The sequence below is a fragment of the Corylus avellana genome, chromosome 7 (assembly GCF_965113065.1).
Source record: "Corylus avellana chromosome 7, dhCorAvel1.hap1.2, whole genome shotgun sequence".
Taxonomy (NCBI): domain Eukaryota; kingdom Viridiplantae; phylum Streptophyta; class Magnoliopsida; order Fagales; family Betulaceae; genus Corylus; species Corylus avellana.
Window position 1 is genome coordinate 25964280 of NC_142496.1, and position 19699 is coordinate 25983978.

Consider the following 19699-nt stretch of genomic DNA (forward strand, 5'->3'; position numbering starts at 1 on the left):
GGGGTAGCCGGACCACTCCCAAGGGGATATGGGGTGGCTGAAACCACCCCAGCCCCTTGGGGGTGGTCCGGCCACCCCCAAAAACACCCCATCCCCCTTTTTTTTTTGGCCAAGGGGGTGGCCGGACCACCCCCTTGGCCATGGGGGTGGTCGAACCACCCCCAGATCGGCCAGGGGGTGGCTCCAGCCACCCTGGTTTTATTTTTTTATTTTATTTTATTTTATTTATATATTTTACTTTTAAAAAAAATATATATGCTTAAAACGACGTCGTTTTGGGCTGGGTATGTGTTGTAATTTTATGACACAAAACGACATAGTTTTGGGGAAGGGTAAAATTGGTATATAACATCCAAAACGACGTAGTTTAATGTTAAAGGGGTCCAAAGTGAGAGAAAACCAAAGTTCAGGGGGTCTAAGTGAGAGCTTTGGAAATTCAGGGGGGGTTTTTCAAATCGGCCAGAACTTTAGGGAAGTTTTCTAAAGTTTCTCCAAAGATATATTATAAAAAAATAATGAATATTCAAATTTTCAAAGCTGATGCATGCATATCGAGGAGAGATGTCTGTATGCGCGTCTCTCGAGGGGGTTCCTAATGCGGTGAAAAACCACGTCAGAAAAATTTATACCATGTCAGAATTTTTTGACACGCCAATTTGGTGCTTAGAAATTTTTGACGCGTCAAATTGGTACGTCAAAAAATTTTGACGCGCTGAATTGGCGCGTTAAAATTGAGAAATTTCTGACGTGCCAAAAATAACACGTCAGAAAATGGTGACGTGCCAACAATTAATTACTGTTTGTCACGTCAGAAAATAGTAATTTTTTTATAGTGACAAAGGATTGCAGATAATACCTTTTCTGTGAAGATTTGCTCGGGTTGTCAGAATATCATTACATGCTTGCCATAAGAAAGGCTTCACCACCGAAAGTCCCTTTATTTGCCAAACATTCTTCCACTATTGGGTAACAATTGTAGAATCCGAGCATCTCCCTTTCATAGCTTCCCAACCTTCTTTTGCCAAGTGATAAGTGCTTTTGACAAAAAAAAAATACCATTCTTTGTGCCCACCCATACTATCTTGTCACATTGCCGCCTCGGACATATTGGAATGCTACAAACCATTTTTGCCTCTTCCCTCAAGAAAACATCATAAATAAGTGGGATATTCTACCATCTAGTGTCCACGTCAATGAGAGCACTAACTGTTGTGTCACGTTTTAGGATCTTTACAAGAGATTGAATAGAAAAAGTCAAGGGCACCGGTATCCATTGATCATGCCAGATTTTTATAGATGAACCATCCCCCACTCTCCATATCAGCCCCTTATTTAAGAGCTTCTTCGCATTCCAGATACTTCGCCATGCAAAGGATGGTCTATTTCCCAATCCAGATTCAAGAAATGATTCACCCGGATGGTACTTCTCTTTAACCACTCTAGCCACCAATGAGTTTGGATTTTAGAGTAACCTCCACCCTTGTTTAGCCAACAAAGCAAAGTTAAAACTCTCCAAATCCCTATACCCCATGCCCCCTTCTCCTTGGATCTTCCCAACCTCTCCCAACTCATCCAAGTTATTCTAGTATCATTCCCTTTATGACTCCACCAAAATTTAGACATCATGAAATTTATATCCTTACACAGAGTTTTAGGTAATTGAAAAAAACTCATTGTGTAAGTAGGAATGTTCTGAATGACTGCTTTTAACAATACCTCAATTCTAGCTTGAGATAGAAACCTCTCCTTCCACCCATTGATACGCTCCCAGATTCTAGCCTTGATACCCATAAAAGCCGCTACACAAGACCTACCCACTAAAGATGGGAGCCCAAGATACTTTTCATATCTTCTTGTAGAACTAATATCGGCTATGGAGAGAATATGATCCTTGGCTTCTCTTTGAGTGTTCTTTTTGAAAAATATATAGGTTTTATCCCTATTTAATTTCTACCCCAACGCTTTCTCATAGATCTCAAGGACATGCTGAATGTACAACCACTCAAGGGTGCTTGCTTTACAGAAAAGCAAACTGTCATATACAAAAAACAAGTAATTTAACCTTATTCCCTCATGTGTGATACACTTGTCTGTTTCTGCCTTTGTAGAAGAGAACTCAACCCCTTCACATACAGTATGAAGAAATATGGAGACAATGGATCCCCTTATCTGATCCTCCTAATAGGTGTAATTTTTTCATGAGGTTTTCCATGAATCAAAACAGAGTATGTCACAGATTTTACACATGTCATCATCAACTGAATTCATCTTTCAGCAAACCCCAATTTTCTCTTTACAACTTCCAGAAAAAACCCATTCAACTGGCCGGTGTACTTCAGTTAATTTGCTAGCTTTGATTATTGATAACAAATGTTTGCCTAATTTATAATATTTCTTAATTTCGGTCAACTGACAAGCGGATTGATACAAGTAAAAACACAAGTAATTTGAAAGTCATGTGTTTTTAAAATATTATAATTTTAAAAAAGTAGAAAATTATGTTTTTCAATTACATGCCAAAATATGTACGATTTTAAAAATTAAATTAATGATTAATTTTATTTTAAAAAACTACTATTTTTAAATTGTAGCTTCAGTTTTGGGGTCACGTGCCTGAAATCCTAAACTAGATTGAGCCAACTGCCGAGCCATGTAATTCGGAGTCGGACAAGTGAACGTCTCATTGCCCGAAACACCCAACCCGGCACTCGGCGCCATGCAATTCGGACGAAGGAATTTCACGAGATTCTCATCCTTTACCCACCTAATTGATTCCTCAAGTGGCGCTGATCGAACGGCCGAAAATCGTGTTAGCAAAATCAATAGTGGGACGCGCGCAGCACCGGATCCAAACTCGATAAAAAGAAATCGATGGTCATGTCAGAGAGAAGGAAGACTTTAGAGGTTTCTTTGCTTCTCTGCAAGGATCATCATCACCCAACTCTTTCACTTTTCCCGAGAGTTCCCGAAGAAGAACAAATAAATAAATAAATAGAGAGCCTCGTCTTTCAGAATTCTTAGGGTTATATAGAATGGATACGGCGGAGTTCGATTACCTGTTCAAGTTGTTGCTGATCGGGGATTCTGGGGTGGGGAAGAGCACGCTCATCTTGAGCTTCACTTCCGATACCTTTGAGGAACTCTCTCCTACAATCGGTGAGCTTAGCATTCCATTCCCCTCCTCTTCCCAGTTTAATTAGGATTGGTGTTTGTTAATTTCTTGTAAATTCTTTGCAGGTGTGGATTTTAAGGTGAAACATGTTACAGTCGGGGGGAAGAAGTTGAAGCTTGCAATTTGGGACACAGGTAGGAAATTCATTAAGAAATGAAAACAAAAGAAAATCTGTGTTCATTTGCATACTTCAATTGTGTAATGTTAATGTTGAAAAAAAAAAAAATCTCTGTTTTTGGAAATGCGCCTATATGTTGAAAGAACCAACATTGAATTATAGGTATAATAAGTAACACGAATTATTGCCGTTTGCATGTTCTTAAGTTGGTTAAAAAAAAGAGCATTTAGCCATGAAAATCTCGGTTTTGTTAGATTCCGAGCATTTAGCCATGAAATTGAATTTGGTGATCTGATTTAATATTCCCAATCATGTGAATGATGTAAGAATTTGGGTGAGAGTATTACATTATGATTGACTTGTTCTTTTGCAGTACTGGGTCATATGGAAGAGTAAAACACTATATTCACTACTTTTAAATTACATTAAGAATTTTGTGGTTTCTACAAATATGAGAAGTTCAACTGAAAGAATACAAAATTTTCGACATTGGAAGCCTATGCATCAAAGTATGTTGTGAATCCCAATTCTTTGGTTGTAGTGTATCTTCAATGTATCTTACAATTGTTAATGTTGTTTATTTACTAATACGCATTATTTTTCAAAAAGACGAAGAGCCCCTAATACACGCTTACTTGGTAAGGTCTGTAAGGACATGATTTTGTTATCATTTTTTGCGATGCTTTGTTTCCAAGTTTGTATGATGTTATGAAAGTAGTTAGATTTCACATTTTATGATGTTGTTTCTGACATAAATTCACACTTTCTCATCATGAAGCTGGACAAGAAAGATTTAGAACACTAACTAGCTCATATTACAGAGGAGCTCAAGGGGTAATAATGGGTATGTTGATTCACCTCCTTCATGTCTCAGCGTCTTTTCATGTCTTTGCTCTGTTATTATGAAATTCGAATCTATGTTGTCATTTGAGAATCAATTAATATCCAAAGGTGTTTAGTTATAGATCTCAACCTACGTATTAAAAAAAAAAAAAAAATTAGGTCTCAATCTGTCATGATTGATTGTTCTTCCTCCATTGGTTTTCAGCTATTACTAAAGCCGAAAAAGAATTTTATTTTATTTTATTTTTTTAATTTAATTTAATTTTTTTATTTTAATTATTATTGATAAGTAAAGCCGAAAAAAGAATTATCCCACCTGTTTCTCAGTGACGGTGGTTTTAGGAATTGTAATTGCTTAATTTGAGTAAATTATTTTGTATACCTAAGTAATTGCCTTGGGGAAATGGTGCAGTATATGATGTAACACGGCGTGAAACTTTTACAAATCTGTCTGATATATGGGCTAAAGAAATTGACTTGTACTCAACAAATCAAGATTGCATCAAGATGCTTGTTGGCAACAAAGTCGATAAGGTATGCCTTTAATGAACTTACATTTGTGATTATTTTAGCTTCTTTAGAGTGTCCTGTTTTTGATAAAAATGTCTAAAAGTTAGGATTGTAGTAAGATTTCCTATCCAAGACCCTATAATAGCGAGACCAACGCTGAGTAGCAGTCATAGGGTGTGCAGGGAGGTTAGTAGCATGCTAGTTGTTATTGGGATTGGACTACGTTTTTAAACTTTGCCTTGTCTTATCAGCTTATGGTTGTATGGTTCTTGGGATATCGTGTTCTTTCTACTACTAAAATTAGAGATTATACATATTGAAGATATCTTTCTTTTCAGGAAAGTGAAAGGGTTGTCAGCAAAAAAGAGGGTATTGACTTTGCTAGAGAATACGGATGTCTTTTTTTAGAATGTAGTGCAAAAACTAGAGTCAATGTGGAGCAATGCTTCGAGGAGCTCGTGTTAAAGGTATGCAAAATACTGAAATTTATTTTTCTCTACATTGATAATTTACTTCTATATGTTTGTCCTAAGTTTGGCACCAGTTCGATCAGGTATGGGTTTGAACACAGGTGTCAAACTGAGTCCCTTACTCTTAGGAAACTTGGAAATCATGCTTGTTATTTCATAATACATTTTAAAGCTGGTTCTCGTAGCAGTGGTATCAACTTGACTCCATTCTTGTTCCTATGTGTGATGTGGTGTCTGTTCAGTTGATGTGACACTTGGGGTTAGATATTATCGTCTGATTTGTTCGGTTAAACTCAGTGCTTGACACTGGTGCAAAGCCTCCTATGCATTTGCCTCTAGAAGTTGTAGCTCAATTATACCACAAATGACAAAAATGCAACATGTAGTATACAGTTATAATTAGATAAGTAATGAGCTGGCCTTAAGGAAGCATATAAAGAATGATAATGAAAGCAAACAAAAAACAAAAATGTATGGCGTGTTAGGTACCTGTTTTTTGGTCATGAGGTGCTACCAGAAGAGTATCTGTTTGTAAGATATTTGTGTAGGATGTAGCTTGGCACATCAACAGATAATGAATAGTGATTTGCACAGGTGTCATAGAATTGGCTTGTCTAACAGTCCCACCGCAACAACACATTAGGTCTTTTCAAGTAATGCCAGAAGCCTTTTAACTTTTAGTGTTCAGGTAAACTGTGAAGCCATCAACTGGCCTAATACGGTAATTTGGACTTCTTGTTTTCATGTTTATTTACTAAGAAAAAGGATAAATTGTGCGTATTATGTATCGAATTACGTAGCGTCACTGGACAGTTCCATTTCTTCTGTTAAGATTTGAAGTCATAAATCCTTGCCTTTTTACTGGATCTCGTGTGGTGGAAGAGATAATTCATTATATCGCTAAGAAGATATTTTACTGGTTTTGTTTTACTGCACAAATATTTTGTTATACTGTAGAAATATCCATGAATTGTTTTAATGATGCAAGGGTACCATGTTGATCGGCAGATTTTGGATACACCTAGTCTCTTAACTGAGAGCTCAGCCGGGGTGAAGAAGAACATCTTCGAAGAAAAACCTCCACAATCTGCTGAGTCCACCAGTAGCTGTTGCTCTTGGTGATTACTCTCTGGTGTCTCTCGCCAACACTCCCCTTTCAAATAGCATTTCATTTTCCCTTTCCTCGGTTGATCAAAATGTTCACAACTAATTTAATTTGAGGTGAAACTAAATATTTAGTTTGATGCGACTTGTCTTCCCCATTACAGATCATGTGTTACGTTTGCACCAAATCTCCCATGTAAAGAACGATTGCATAATTATCTGCCGATCATAGCTCCTAGAATCATGTTAGTGGTATTTCTCAAATTGACCCCATTTCTTTGCTTCTTAATCCGCCCCCTCTTCCATGAGCCATATGGGCTGCAATGCCTGTGCCATGAGGCGAAGTTGGGGAGCTCATATGACCGGGTCAGGAAACAACAACTACAAGCCAACAATACGACTTGCAATATGCTTTGTACGATGGCTTACAAAAACAGTCAAAGTTGCGTCCTCACAGCGGATGTTTGAATCATCAAAGAGGTCGTAGAAAGATAAACTCGTTTACACAATTCCGTGGATGATACGGTGAATTGCAATATCAAAGTTGGTTTTCATTTGTTTTGACCAAGCCCAATCCTAAAATTAGTAGGTTTGATCTGCTTGTTTTAGCATAGGGATTACTTCGCAAGACTTGACTATTTTTTGACGGAAAATACTAACAAGCCCACCGAAGCACCCGTCAATTTACACACTAATCATCCAAGGGATTGGAAAGGCTACTGTGGGGTCCAAATACTCAAGGCAGTGAGATCGCTGGTCTATCGAAAAGTCCAGCCAATACGAAGGATCGCCGGCCCTTAAAGAGTTAAATGGCGTGACAGTTTCACAGCTCATAAGTTCAACCAACTATTGGGATTTTAGTACACATTTAAGGGGATGCCATTGACCAGGCGATTCTCCATTCTCCAACTTAGCTAACAGAGAGTGTCCACGCCAAGCTAACATTTCTAACATATTAAAGGAGGTAAGGAAACATACTTTTGGTGGAAGTCACTCAAATCCCAATAAAGTGTCGGTCTATATAAGGAGCTTAGGTGAGCCTCACAAGGAAATTTTGCCAAAATATATTTTTACCATATTCTTTATAACTTAGGGTGGATTGCATTTGAGAGGTTTAAAAGTACTTTTAACACTTAAAAAGTTCGTTTAAAGAAAAAAATACTCGCTTGCTTAAAAAAATTAAAAGCGCTTTTAATAATTAAAAAAGCTTTAAAATGATTAAAATGCACTTAATTCCACCGATGAACCTTATAACCTTGCAATAATAATGTGAGAACGAATCACTAAAAGAAAAAAGAAAATAAAAAATAAAACAAGACAAAACAAAACACTAAACAGGCCCCAACAGAAACAAACGCACTAAGATGGCCCCGAACACAATTCCTTGTCGTGAAAGTATTGTCTTGTCTGGGCCAAAGATGTGTAGCCACTCTTGCAAGCCTCAAAGTGGAGCCCCACGGCCACAACGGGAGTAAGTAGAGAGGGACCCAGGGAGGAGTCGTGTACGGTAGAAGATTGGGGTCCAACAATATCCAATTTATCCACTCAATTCCATTATTGTTTGATAACATACATATAATCACATATATTAATATTAGTGTGAGTAGTACGACTTGTCTACATAAGTTACATAACAGAGGTTAAAAACAATTAAAAATAAAAAAAAAGAAGAATAGAAAAGAAAAGAAAGAAAAAAAAAAAAGCGGCAGAACATGAACCCAGTTGTAGGAGATTCTGGCACCACCACCTCTGATCCCCGCAATCCCACAAATCTGACGGACTCAACGTCCCTTCCCGCTCCTCTTGGCGGCGATGCTGATCTGGAGGCAGAGGAGGAGGCTCCACCACCAGCAGCAGCAGCAGCAGCACCCATCGTAATGTCCTCCAGGGAACCCGATGCCATCTTCAGCGGTGGCGGCATCAGGTTCCTCTCCCTCTCTCTCTCTCTCTCACGTGTTTCAAAGTTTTGTCTTTTGGGATCTTCTGTAACCCACTTGTTATTTATGTTATTTCTTTGGTTTGATGCTGTATTTTGAGAGTTCCCATTTCTGTTTGATTGATTTTTCTTGAAATGCGGTCTGAATATGCGACTTCACTTGATTCAACTCTCAGCTATCATGCCTTTTTAATCATTTTCTCTGGTAAAGTCTTGTGATATTCTCTGTACCGTTTCTGGGATGTTTTGTTTTCACCTTTAGGTTCCATTTCCATGATGGGGGGGGCGGGGGGCGGTGGGGTTGCGTTGGAGTTTTTGGGTCTGGGCTTGGTGAATTTCGGGGCACGTGCCAAACTATTCGCGTTGATGCTAAATAACATTTATAAAGCGATTGCAAGATGCGCTTGGGGTTGGGTTTGAACTTTGATGTGGCGTTGCTTTTATTCCTAAATGACGGGGTCGTTGCATTGAGGTTGACTTGACTTATATTCGTTTTGGAATTCAAAGTCTATTTTGTGCTTTGGAAAGTTGCATGCTTTTGAAATCTAATGCGATATTTTTACACGATTCGACTTTGATCATTATGGAGTGGTACCAAGATCACTTCGAGACAGGAAGACCTGAATTTGAACGGCGGGAACGGTCTTATTCACTTTGCCTTGGGGAAATATTGCAGAAAGATTATTGAAATTTTCAAGTCAATTAAACTGCAGAGAAAATGAGGAAGTGCTTATGTGTATGTAATGTGATTGTTCTATTTTAGAGAAGAGGGATTGTGACTTTTGTTGCTTTTTTTATTGTGTGTTGGAATAAATGCAACTCACACGCCTAGACAGGATTGAACATATAATCTACCCTCCATCCATTGGTTTTGAGGAAAGGAGACGTGATTTGAGCTAAAACATAATTATGGAAATCGTTGAGTTCCAAATGTTAGAATTTGCCACTATATTTTGTATGGACTATTTGGAATGAAGGTTGTAGATAGAGCTAAAGCTTTACCTACCAATTGACTCACTCTTGATTTAGTTGTTTAGCCAACAAGATGATGGATGGTTTGGAATCAACTAAGCCTTCCAGACCTACGGCTTCTATGTTGGGCTTAGCTTGTGCGTGAGATCCAAGATAGCACCATTGATGGCCATGTACTTTCACAACACTGTGCCATGCCATACACTAGCCAGCTCGCACGCCTTGGCAGATCAATGCTTGGCTTTGGCCTTCCCTCAGTCATGCCCTTGCATCAACAAGGGCAGCATGCTGCACCAACAACATGTGATGCACTGCAGCAGCTACTACAATGCTTGACCCATCCAATATTCAGTATTTGCATCCAGCACCTTAGCAGCAACTCGTTACTGCTGTCTTCAAACAGCTTCTCGTGTCCCATGGCATGCCTCCCTTATGCCATGGCCTAGGGGCTGTTACAAACCATTCATTTTATCAGGCTGCATTCAGATCACTCAAATTGATTATTTAGCAACGCGCAGATGTTTATAAACCAAATGAGTGAGTTTTTTTATTATGTGTTGGATCTGATAAATTATGAGCTCAAGATTAATCCCATTGGACTGCATTGGTTTGATTTTGGTCCTGGTGTTGTTTTTTTGGGACGTCAAAGTTTATTAGACCCGCATTTGTCTTAGAGTGGTTGAAGTTACATGTCTGACCCAAGTGTTCTATTTTTTTGGTTAGCTTTCTTACTGGAGGTCGAAATGGGAGTTTCAACTATGGTTATTCCACTTTCAAGGGTAAAAGAGCTTCCATGGAGGATTTCTATGAGACAAGGATTTCAGAAGTCGATGGTCAGATGGTTGCTTTTTTTGGTGTTTTTGATGGTACGGCCTAGTTTTTCATTAACTATCTCTGGGATGGGTTGTTTGTTGAGTGTCTTTTATCAACAGAAACATTCACAGCTGGCGGTGCCTTGTTTTTTCTCCTAGATTTGTTACCTTCTTAAATCGAATATTTTTCTTTATGACTTAAGAAAAATTCAGATGCTTTGGGTTTATCCACTTCTCTGTTTTGTGTTTACATGCATGTTGTGGTCCAATTCAGGCCATGGGGGTTCAAGAACTGCTGAATACCTAAAAAACAACCTTTTCAAGAATTTAAGCGGCCACCCAGATTTCATCAAAGACACAAAGACAGCTATCGGTATGAAGTTGGTGAACTTTAGGTGTTATTATTTGTATGGGATGCGATTTAAGTTATTTATTTGGATTATGAGCTAGAAATAATTTTACTTATTAGTTTTTCTTTTTTCTATTGTAGTTGAAGTATTTAGACAAACAGATGCAGATTACCTCAATGAAGAAAAAGGCCAGCAAAAGGATGCTGGTTCAACTGCATCAACTGCTTTGCTGTTAGGGAACCGGCTACTTGTTGCAAATGTTGGGGATTCCAGAGTAGTTGCCTGTAGAGCTGGTTCAGGTTGCTGCCTTCATTGTTAAGATTGGGACATTATTAGAATCATGCCTGTAAATTCATGATGAAATAGGAAATGAAGATCTCAAGAAATCAAGATTTTTTTTTTCTCACCAGTTATGGTTCATATTTTGTTTTAGTGAATAATTTGCATACCAGAAATACTTTTGTAATGACATCTATAAGCTGGACTAATGGAGTGACTTCTATAGGTTTTATTTGGTTTGTATAAGAATACAAGCATCTTGCCAACTCTATTTCTTAGCTCTTCAATTGGATGATCGTTATTGTCTCCTTTTGCAGCTTTCCCGTTGTCTATTGATCACAAACCTGAAAGATCTGATGAGAAGCAACGGATTGAAGAGGCTGGAGGTTTCATCATTTGGGCAGGTAAGTTGCTTCTTTGTCTTATATGTATTTATTTGTTGTGCATGGGTTTGCTTGGGATGGAAACTTCTGCTGTGAAGTTTTTATTCACTTACTACTTGTTGCCTAAATAATATAGTTGCCTCTGAAGAATTACTTGACCTGAGTTTAGTACTTCATTTAGCCAAGTAACTATTTAACTTAGTTTAACTTGAATCAACATCTAAATGTTGTTTGTATAGCATAAGAAAATCAGGTAATAATGGACATATCGTGATAGGCTAGCTTTAGTACTGAAACTGTCTCAAGCGACTCAAGTCAGTAATTAGGTAAGAGTTATTTTAGACTTCTCACGTGTCGCTCTGCTTTGACAGGAACATGGCGGGTTGGCGGTGTTCTTGCTGTTTCTCGTGCATTTGGAGACAAACTACTAAAGCCATATGTAGTTGCTGAGCCAGAAATACAGGTGGAATCCCTCCCCCCTCCCACTCTGTCTTTTTCTTTTCCCCTTGAATGCCGAAATTATAGTCTGATTACTTGCATATAAATGTGGCGTTCAAAGGGGAAACCATAATAAGACTTTTGTTAGAGCTGGAAATGTTAACATATATGCTGGCAAGAGCTCTTGGAATCCTATGAAGTAAAATAATAAACACTAAGATGAAATAAACAAACAAATACGTTGAACAGGTGCTACATCAGATAACTTTTACTCAATTAGTAAGGAGAATCGGCTGAGTTGAGATAGATCTTAGGTTCAAAATCTTACCAAACAAAGGAAAAGGGTAAAACTAGTAGAACCACAATTTACTTGAATTTTTTAATTTCAAAACTTCCCCTATATCACCATAGAACATAAGGCAAAGGGCTTTGCGGTTTCTATTTCTTTATATCTCTTAACATCCTCCAAAGTCTTTTATTCTCTAATTGTTTTATATACCCTTCTGTAAATTCTTATGGTGTTATCTTATAAGCATCCATTCAAGAAAGGTGACTGAGATATTAAGCTAGTCTTTAACCTACAGCAAGCCTCCTCCTTTCTCTGGGTTTGGGACAGGCTTTGATTTGAGCAAAACATAGGATAGAAAGCTCCAGCACAGTTGGAGTTACATAAATTTCTCTTACATATTGCATTTTACCTTGCTGAAACATATGCAGATTTTGTAACTGAGCTTCTCTATACTTTCTCTACTTACTCTTTTTTTTTTTTTTTTTTTTTCATGTTCCAATGCCTAGGAAGAAGAAATTGATGGTGTAGATTTTATAATTGTTGCAAGTGACGGACTTTGGAATGTCATATCAAATAAGGTGGGTGTTTGTCTTTAAAATACACTTCCATTAATTGATGAAATTGCTTTCAGTTTTCTTTTTAAGATTTTGTTCCTAAAAACTGTGTGGATGTTTTAATTTACACATAAATTTATTTAGATTCTTAGGATATGAATAATCCTTCATTACAATGCCTATGTTCATTTTTCTTTGGTGGTTGTGGGAGCAGCCACAAAAGGCATTGCCTTCAAGCAAGAAAATAAGTGATCTGTAGTAGCATTATTAATGAATCAATTATATCTTGTCAGCACTTGAAATAAGTCTCTGTTATAGTTTGCATTTTATCTGTAGGAGATTCAGTTAAGGCTGCTTAGAAGCATGATCAGGATGGCTCTATCATCATGCATTTAAGTTTCTGAGCTGCTGAAGCTGGTTGTAGGATGAAGTTCTCCAAAAAGAACCATTACACTACGTTTCAGGGGAAGGAGGTAGGAGGGGCGGGGTAGGAAGCAGAGGACGAGGGAGAGGTAGAATCCGTGTGTTTGGTAGGAGGGAGAAAGGGAGGGAGAGGCAAATCCCCTCTAGGCCCACCAAAATCTATCCATCCTAAAGTGGAGGGACCGGTGAAGGGAGAGGGTTAATATCATTGGGTTTTGATTGGAAGATACAACTGGTCCCTGGTCCCATTTGGTTGACTGTAGATATGAGTACATAGTGTGAGGATTTTTTTGGAGCCCAAATTTCTCTTATATTTTCTTTTAAAAGTTTTTTATTACCCCTTAATGGTTTTTTTCTCCTTGAGGGGCGGGTGTAAATCTTTAGCTTTATTTATTTATTATTATTTTAAAGACATAGGCAAGATCACTGCAAAAGGCTGTGTTCTTATATTTAGAGCTTGTTTAGGATTGTGTTTGAGAAATAGAGCTTTTAAGTTAAAAAGAGCTTTCGGGCAAAAGCTTCATTTTTAAGTTTTTGCCAAAAGTGTTTTTCAGCCATTTTTAGGCTTTTTAAACCCTTAAAAGCACTTTCAAATTTGTTTACCAAACGAGTATTTTTTTCTTTAAATAAGTTTTTTGAGTGTTAAAAGCACTTTTAAGCCTTTCAAACGCAATTCCAAATAGGCCCTTGCTTTTATCGTCAGCCAGAATTTCTGTGTCTGTTCCCCTTCAACCTTCTACTTATCTGGCAGTCAAAGAATTAGCTATTAAAAGCGTCACTTTACATGTGCACGTATGGTGTATGTCTTTGGAACTAGAAACTTAGTAGCCCTTATCTTGCTAATACTATCTCCTTTAACTTGCGGTCCTCGTGAGATTTTTCCTTTTTCTCAGGAGCTGATTTGGCTCTGTTAGGTCCCTCACGAAGTTAAAAGTTATCGTGAAAGTGGATTTGCTTCGAGGGACATATGCTTGCTTTGCTCTTGTTCTACTTCCTCAGCCCAACAGCCATTGGTGGGTGCATTGATCTGATATTGATTTTCTAGAACCTTAGCTTTCTATGTCCAAGGGCAAAACAGCTTGATGAAATGGAAAGCATAGCTAGGGCCTTACGTAGTTCACGTGGTAGGTGTGAGTCATATATTGGATGCTATAATTTAATAACCTACATATAGTCCCTTTATGTTTTAAAGCCCCCATATCCCCCCACCACCCTCCTAATCTCTCTCTCCTAAAAGAAAAGAAAAGAAAAGAAAAGAAAAAAAGGATTTTCTCTTTACTTAGGTTTCTTTTAGTGCCCATTCACTGTAAAAGGTTTCTTCTGTTATTGAGATCGGATCCCTTTAAATAATCTTACCTCTCTTCCCTTCAATGATCTGGATTTGATAATCCAGTTGCATTTCAGTAGTCGGTATCAGGAAATTTCTGAGGGTGCGGTGTACGGAACTGGGGTTTACTTTGCAAGGGTGGATCCGAAAGCCTTAGAGAGGTTCCTTGACATAAAAAAAAAAAATTAAAAATTAAAAAAAGTAGTAGATATTAGGATGCTAAAGGTCACTTGGTTGACATGTTTCATTTTTACTTTAGCCTGAAGGTAGTTTTTGTCTTCTCTTGTTTCTCCATTATTTGCATGTCATTTACTGCATAAATCATATTTTAGGGAATCTCAGTGTCTTAAAGTGCTCTCTCTTCTTTCAGGATGCTGTGGCTTTGGTGCAGGATATACAAAATGCAGAAGAGGCATCAAGAAGACTAATAACAGAAGCTTATGCCCAAGGAAGTTCAGATAACATTACCTGTATCGTTGTTCGGTTTGATATATCTTGAGCAGATACATTAAGATTTTTCAGGTATCTGTCAGTGGTCTTGCCTCTGATAATTTCTATGGAATACTTGTATGGTAATTTTTTCCTTTTTTCGAAATCTTGCAGGATTTAGGATCATTAAAAAGAACCCATGCCAGTTAAGCAGCAGCAGTTTATTTCTTTCGTGCATTTATTAATCTTTTCAAAAGACTTTATTAGTGTGAGAGGCTAACACCTGAGTTTTCAAGATGTTGGTCCTGAACAACAATTGATGTTTAATTCATGGTTTATGGCATTGATGTAAATTTAAGGGATAAATGTAAAATTAGTCCATGTGGTTGGCATGATTTACAAATCACTCACTATGGTTTAAAAAATAATTTATAGGTCTCTAGGGTAGGTCAAAATAACGTTTTATTTCCTGAACTCATTTTCCATTAAATGACTTAACAAAAACCGTTTACATGTGTTATTTTTTATTTATGCTTTTAAAAAATGATAAATAAGCTTATCCACGTGATGAGGCTCCAGTACACAGGTCAATTTAAATAAATCTAATCCATTTATATCCCCATGTGTTGCCGTCGTCTTCATCTTCCCCACTGATTCACTGTCCATGCTGTCGTCTTCATCTTCTCCACTAATTCTTGTGTCCATCTCTATGTGAGTTGTTGGGTTTTGTAGCACAATTGAAATCGCCGGAAACATTACGACGGTAATTAAGCCACCTTGCTTTGGAGCTTTTTTACTTCTGCTTTTAAGATTTTGAGCATCTGCGATTTGTGAGTTACTCCGAGATTTTTGGACATTTGCGTTTTTGGAGTAGTGCTTTTTTGGGCAGTCTTTCTATGGAAATTCATATTTGTTTTGGGGCATTAAAGCATTTTCAAAAATTGTTTCTAGGCATTGGAAACAATCTATCCCTCTCTGTCTTTTTTGTTTTGGGTTTTATGGCAAGCACAATTGTGTTGTTTACTGGTAGGCACAATGATGAACACCAGATATCATTTTGGAGTAACATCATGCACAAAGTACGAATGGTGGATACCATAAAAGAGTGTCTTAGGAAAGAAAAAAAAATAAAAAATAAAGGAGGAAAAAATTTGGTGATGGCTGGGAGTTAATTTTTTGTTTTTGTTCTTTTGTGGATTTTGAACTCTCTGACATAAAGGCGACGGCATGGACTGTGAATAGGTGGGGAAGATGATGACGACGGCATGGCACAAGGGAGATATAGAGAAATTAGGTTTATTTAATTTGACTTTGGAGTGTGTGTTGGAACCTCAAAATGGCGTGGAAAAACTTATTTGTCATTTTTTAAAAGTATAAATAAAAAAGAACACGCATCTTATTTTTATTGGGTGTGAGGTGGTAATAAAACGGTTTCTGTTAAATCATTTAACGGAAAATGAGTTTAGGAAGTAAAATATTATTTTGTTCTGTCCTAGGGACCTATAAATTATTTTTTAAACTATAGAAAGTGATTTATAAATTAGGCCAACCACAAAAATCAATTTTACATTTATCCCTAAATTTAAATGTTAGTTAATCCCGCACGTGAAAATCCTACCCTCATCCCCCATCTGGCATCTAGAAGGACTGGTTGAAGGTTAGTCTGGTTAGATATAGGTTGCACTGATGGCTCCGTGCGACGATGAGAGGGCGTGACATGTTTTTTTTTTTTTTTTTTTAATTGAATAAGGAAGAAAGGATGAGGGGGCATGAGATGAGGGTGCATGACATGGTGACCCGGTGGGTTTGAAACTAAGCTGACACGTAAAGTAAACATGAGATCGATCTGGCCCCTTATTTTGTCCTACAAATTTTGGATTATTATTTTCTTTTGAGAATAACTTTTATAATGACTAGCTTCTTTGTGCCCACCAATCATAATTGAACACCTCAGCATATCAGAAAAATCTAAGTTTAAGAAAAAAAAAAACACTACCATACCTGATTATATCAAAAATGAGAAAAAAAAAAATTACAAAACCAATTAGTTTTTTTTTTTTAAAAAAAAAAAACAAAACAAAAATTAAAGAGTTGGGGTGGCTGATGGTCTGTCTGGGGTAGCCGATGCTAGGGTGGCTCGTTGGCCACCCCAGATTTGCCTAAGGTGGCTTGCTAGCCACCCTAGAAGGTCGCTAGCCACTCCTAGCCCATCTGGGGTGATCGGTAGGCCACCCCTAGGCCATGGGGTGGTTGGCCGGCCACCCTAGACAGGCCATGGGGTGGTTGCCGGCCACCCCAAGTGGAGGATGGGGTGACAGCTATCCACCCCTTTAAATTAAAATTTGTTTTTCTTTTTTTAAAAAAAAAAAAATTAATTGGTTTTTTTTTTTTTTTTGGTATAATTTGATGTGGCAGTGTTTTTTTTTCTTAAACTTAAGTTTTTTTCTAATATGCTGAGATAGTGAGGTGTCCAATTTTGATTGGGGGTACAAAGGAGCTGGTTTACACCATCTTTATAGACGTTATCCTCAAAAGAAACTAATAATCCAAAATTTGTAGGACAAAAAAAAAAAAAAAAAAAACCTGTAAATATCAACCCATAGTATCTTTTAAAATCAATATGATCACTTCGGTTGAACTTTTTGTACTCTAATCATCTAGTGTGCCACTACTTGTTGGAAAAAAGAAGAAGCTAATAAGTAATTTTTTTTTTTTGACATGTCCACACATGAAAAGGAGAAGGGGGATTCAAACTAGTGACATCTGCTTCATTAGAAGAAAATAATAATACAAAATTTGTAGGACCAAAAAAAAAAAAAAAAACCCCAAAGAACAACCCATAAATATCAACCCACAGTATCTTTTTAAATCAATATGATCACTTAGGTTGAAATTTCTGTACTCTAATCATTTAGTGTGCCACCACTTGTTGGGAAAAAGAATAAGCTAATAAGTAATTTTTTTTTTTTTTTGACATGTCCACACATGGAAAGGAGGAGGGGGAATTCAAACTAGTGACATCCGCTTCATTAGAAGAAAATAATAATACAAAATTTGTAGGACAAAAAAAAAAAAAAAACCCAAAGAACAACCCATAAATATCAACCCACAGTATCTTTTAAAATCAATATGATCACTTAGGTTGAAATTTCTGTACTCTAATCATTTAGTGTGCCACCACTTGTTGGGAAAAAGAAGAAGCTAATAAGTAATTTTTTTTTTGACATGTCCACATATGGAAAGGAGGAGAATGGATTCAAATTAGTGACATCCGCTTCATTAAGCATAGTTCACAGTCAATTGAACTACTCTTTAGGAACACTAATAAGTAATTTCAAGTGGTGATTGAATGTTTGCTAATTTTCAGAATGTGAAATGTGGACATTTACACCTCAGCGTGTGTTCGCATAGCCACACATGAATGAGACTGATACTCAAGAAGGTGACTTGTTTGTTTGGATATGGTTTTAACAGGATCACAGGTCAATTCATATGGACTTCACTCTCTAGGATCTCATGAATGAGTTATCCACATTGCCTAACCCCATTTATCATGCACTTCACCTAATTCTGCTTACCCGAAATTCTCCTGGAGTCTCAACTACAATTCTTGCATACATGGTGTCTTAGATGCCTTTTTTGTTTTTTTGGTCTAAACAAAGCAAGAGCACTACTGGAAATGGAACCCTTTAATGAGTGGTTCCTGTCAATGAAACCACTATGTGACGGGTCATGATATTGGAGCATCATTGATCTCATGAAAACGTTGATTCATTACCAGGGCTTGAAAGCTTCAAGGAGTGCCTATAAATAGATTGCATTCCCCTGTTGTTTAATTCCACAATCACATGCTCTCCATTAATCTCCACACCACTTAAATCAGCCCTACGTCCTCCCTCCCACTTTTTGTTGGAAAAAATAAGAAGCACGGCTTTCGAAAGTATAAAGCTTAAAATTCTGAAGAGGATTTGAAAGCACATTAGATCTGTAGCAGCCATTATTCCGAGCTACACCTTCTTTACTCATCCCCAAGTATTCTTTTTGCAAATCACTATACTCTTATTTTTAAAAATTTCTGTTGGGTCTTTTAAGACAGTAGAAACAATAGAAAAATGCTTAGTTGCATTCAAAAGTTTATGCTTTAGCCATATAAATCCCAAGTGGGAAAGGGGCATGGCTCCATTTTAATTTTTTATTGTTTAAAATCTTTTAACTTTAAAATCAAAGTTAAAATGATAAACAATTAATAAAAAAAATTAAAAAAAGAGAAATGAGTGATTGGCCACCCCAACAATAGAGAAATGTTTAGTTGCATTCAAAAGTTTATGCTTTAGCCATATAAATCCTAAGTGGGAAAGGGGCATGGCTCCATTTTAATTTTTTATTGTTTAAAATTTTTTAACTTTAAAATCAAAATTAAAATGATAAACAATTAATAAAAAAAAATTAAAAAAAAAAGAGAAATGAGTGGTTGGCCACCCCAGTTGAGCCTTGGGGTGGCCAATCCATCCCCAATAAGCTATAGGGTGGCTTCAGGCCAAAAAGAAAAAAAAATAATAATAATAAAAATAAGGGCAAGGCTTAGGTGCGGTAGTGCAAAACTACCGCACCATGCAGTAGTCCAAAACTGCACCGTTTGGTGCAGTTTTGAGAAGGAAAAATTCAAAACTGAACCAAACGGTGCAGTTTTGGGCGAGGAAAAAATAGGTTTTTTTTTAAATATAACAAACAATTATTTAAAAAAATAGAAGAGAAAAAAAAAAAAATGAAAGGGGTGGAGCCACCCCTTGTCCAAAATGAAAAATATTTTTAATTATTAGTTTTTTATATTTTTTAATTCTTAAATAATTGTTTGTTATATTTTTAAAAAAACCTATTTTTTTCCAGCCCAAAACTGCACCGTTTGGTTCAGTTTTGAATTTTTCCTTCTCAAAACTGCACCAAACGGTGCAGTTTTGGACTACTGCATGGTGCGGTAGTTTTGCACTACCGCACCTAAGCCTTGTCCTAAAAATAATGGGTTGGTGGGTTTAGCCTTTGGGAGTGGCATTAATTTTTTTTTTTTTTTTTTTTTGGTTGGGTTTGACCCTTAGGGGTGGTTGAACCACCCCCAAAGCTCAACTGCGGTGGCCGGCCGCCCCCTATGGGGTGGCCAACCACCATTTTCTCTTTTTTTTTTTTTTAATTAATTGTTTATCATTTTAATTTTGATTTTAAAGTTAAAATATTTTAAACAATAAAAAAATTAAAATGGGACCATTTGCCCTTTACTATTTAGGATTTATAATTT

General features: G+C 37.0%; 1 protein-coding gene across 1 annotated transcript; it reads left to right on the top strand.

The window, feature by feature from the left end:
- Window positions 1–2881: 2881 nt before the first annotated feature.
- LOC132183958 (putative protein phosphatase 2C 11) lies at window positions 2882–14815 on the top strand. The gene is made up of 15 exons (XM_088518598.1): window positions 2882–3156; window positions 3238–3306; window positions 4069–4134; window positions 4546–4667; window positions 4982–5110; window positions 6122–6232; window positions 7903–8141; window positions 9849–9991; window positions 10212–10310; window positions 10428–10586; window positions 10884–10970; window positions 11321–11412; window positions 12183–12254; window positions 14351–14502; window positions 14584–14815. The coding sequence occupies exons 1-14, from the start codon at window positions 3033–3035 to the stop codon at window positions 14477–14479; spliced, it is 1641 nt and encodes a 546-aa protein (XP_088374724.1). The 5' UTR covers window positions 2882–3032; the 3' UTR covers window positions 14480–14502; window positions 14584–14815.
- The last annotated feature ends 4884 nt before the right edge of the window (window positions 14816–19699 follow it).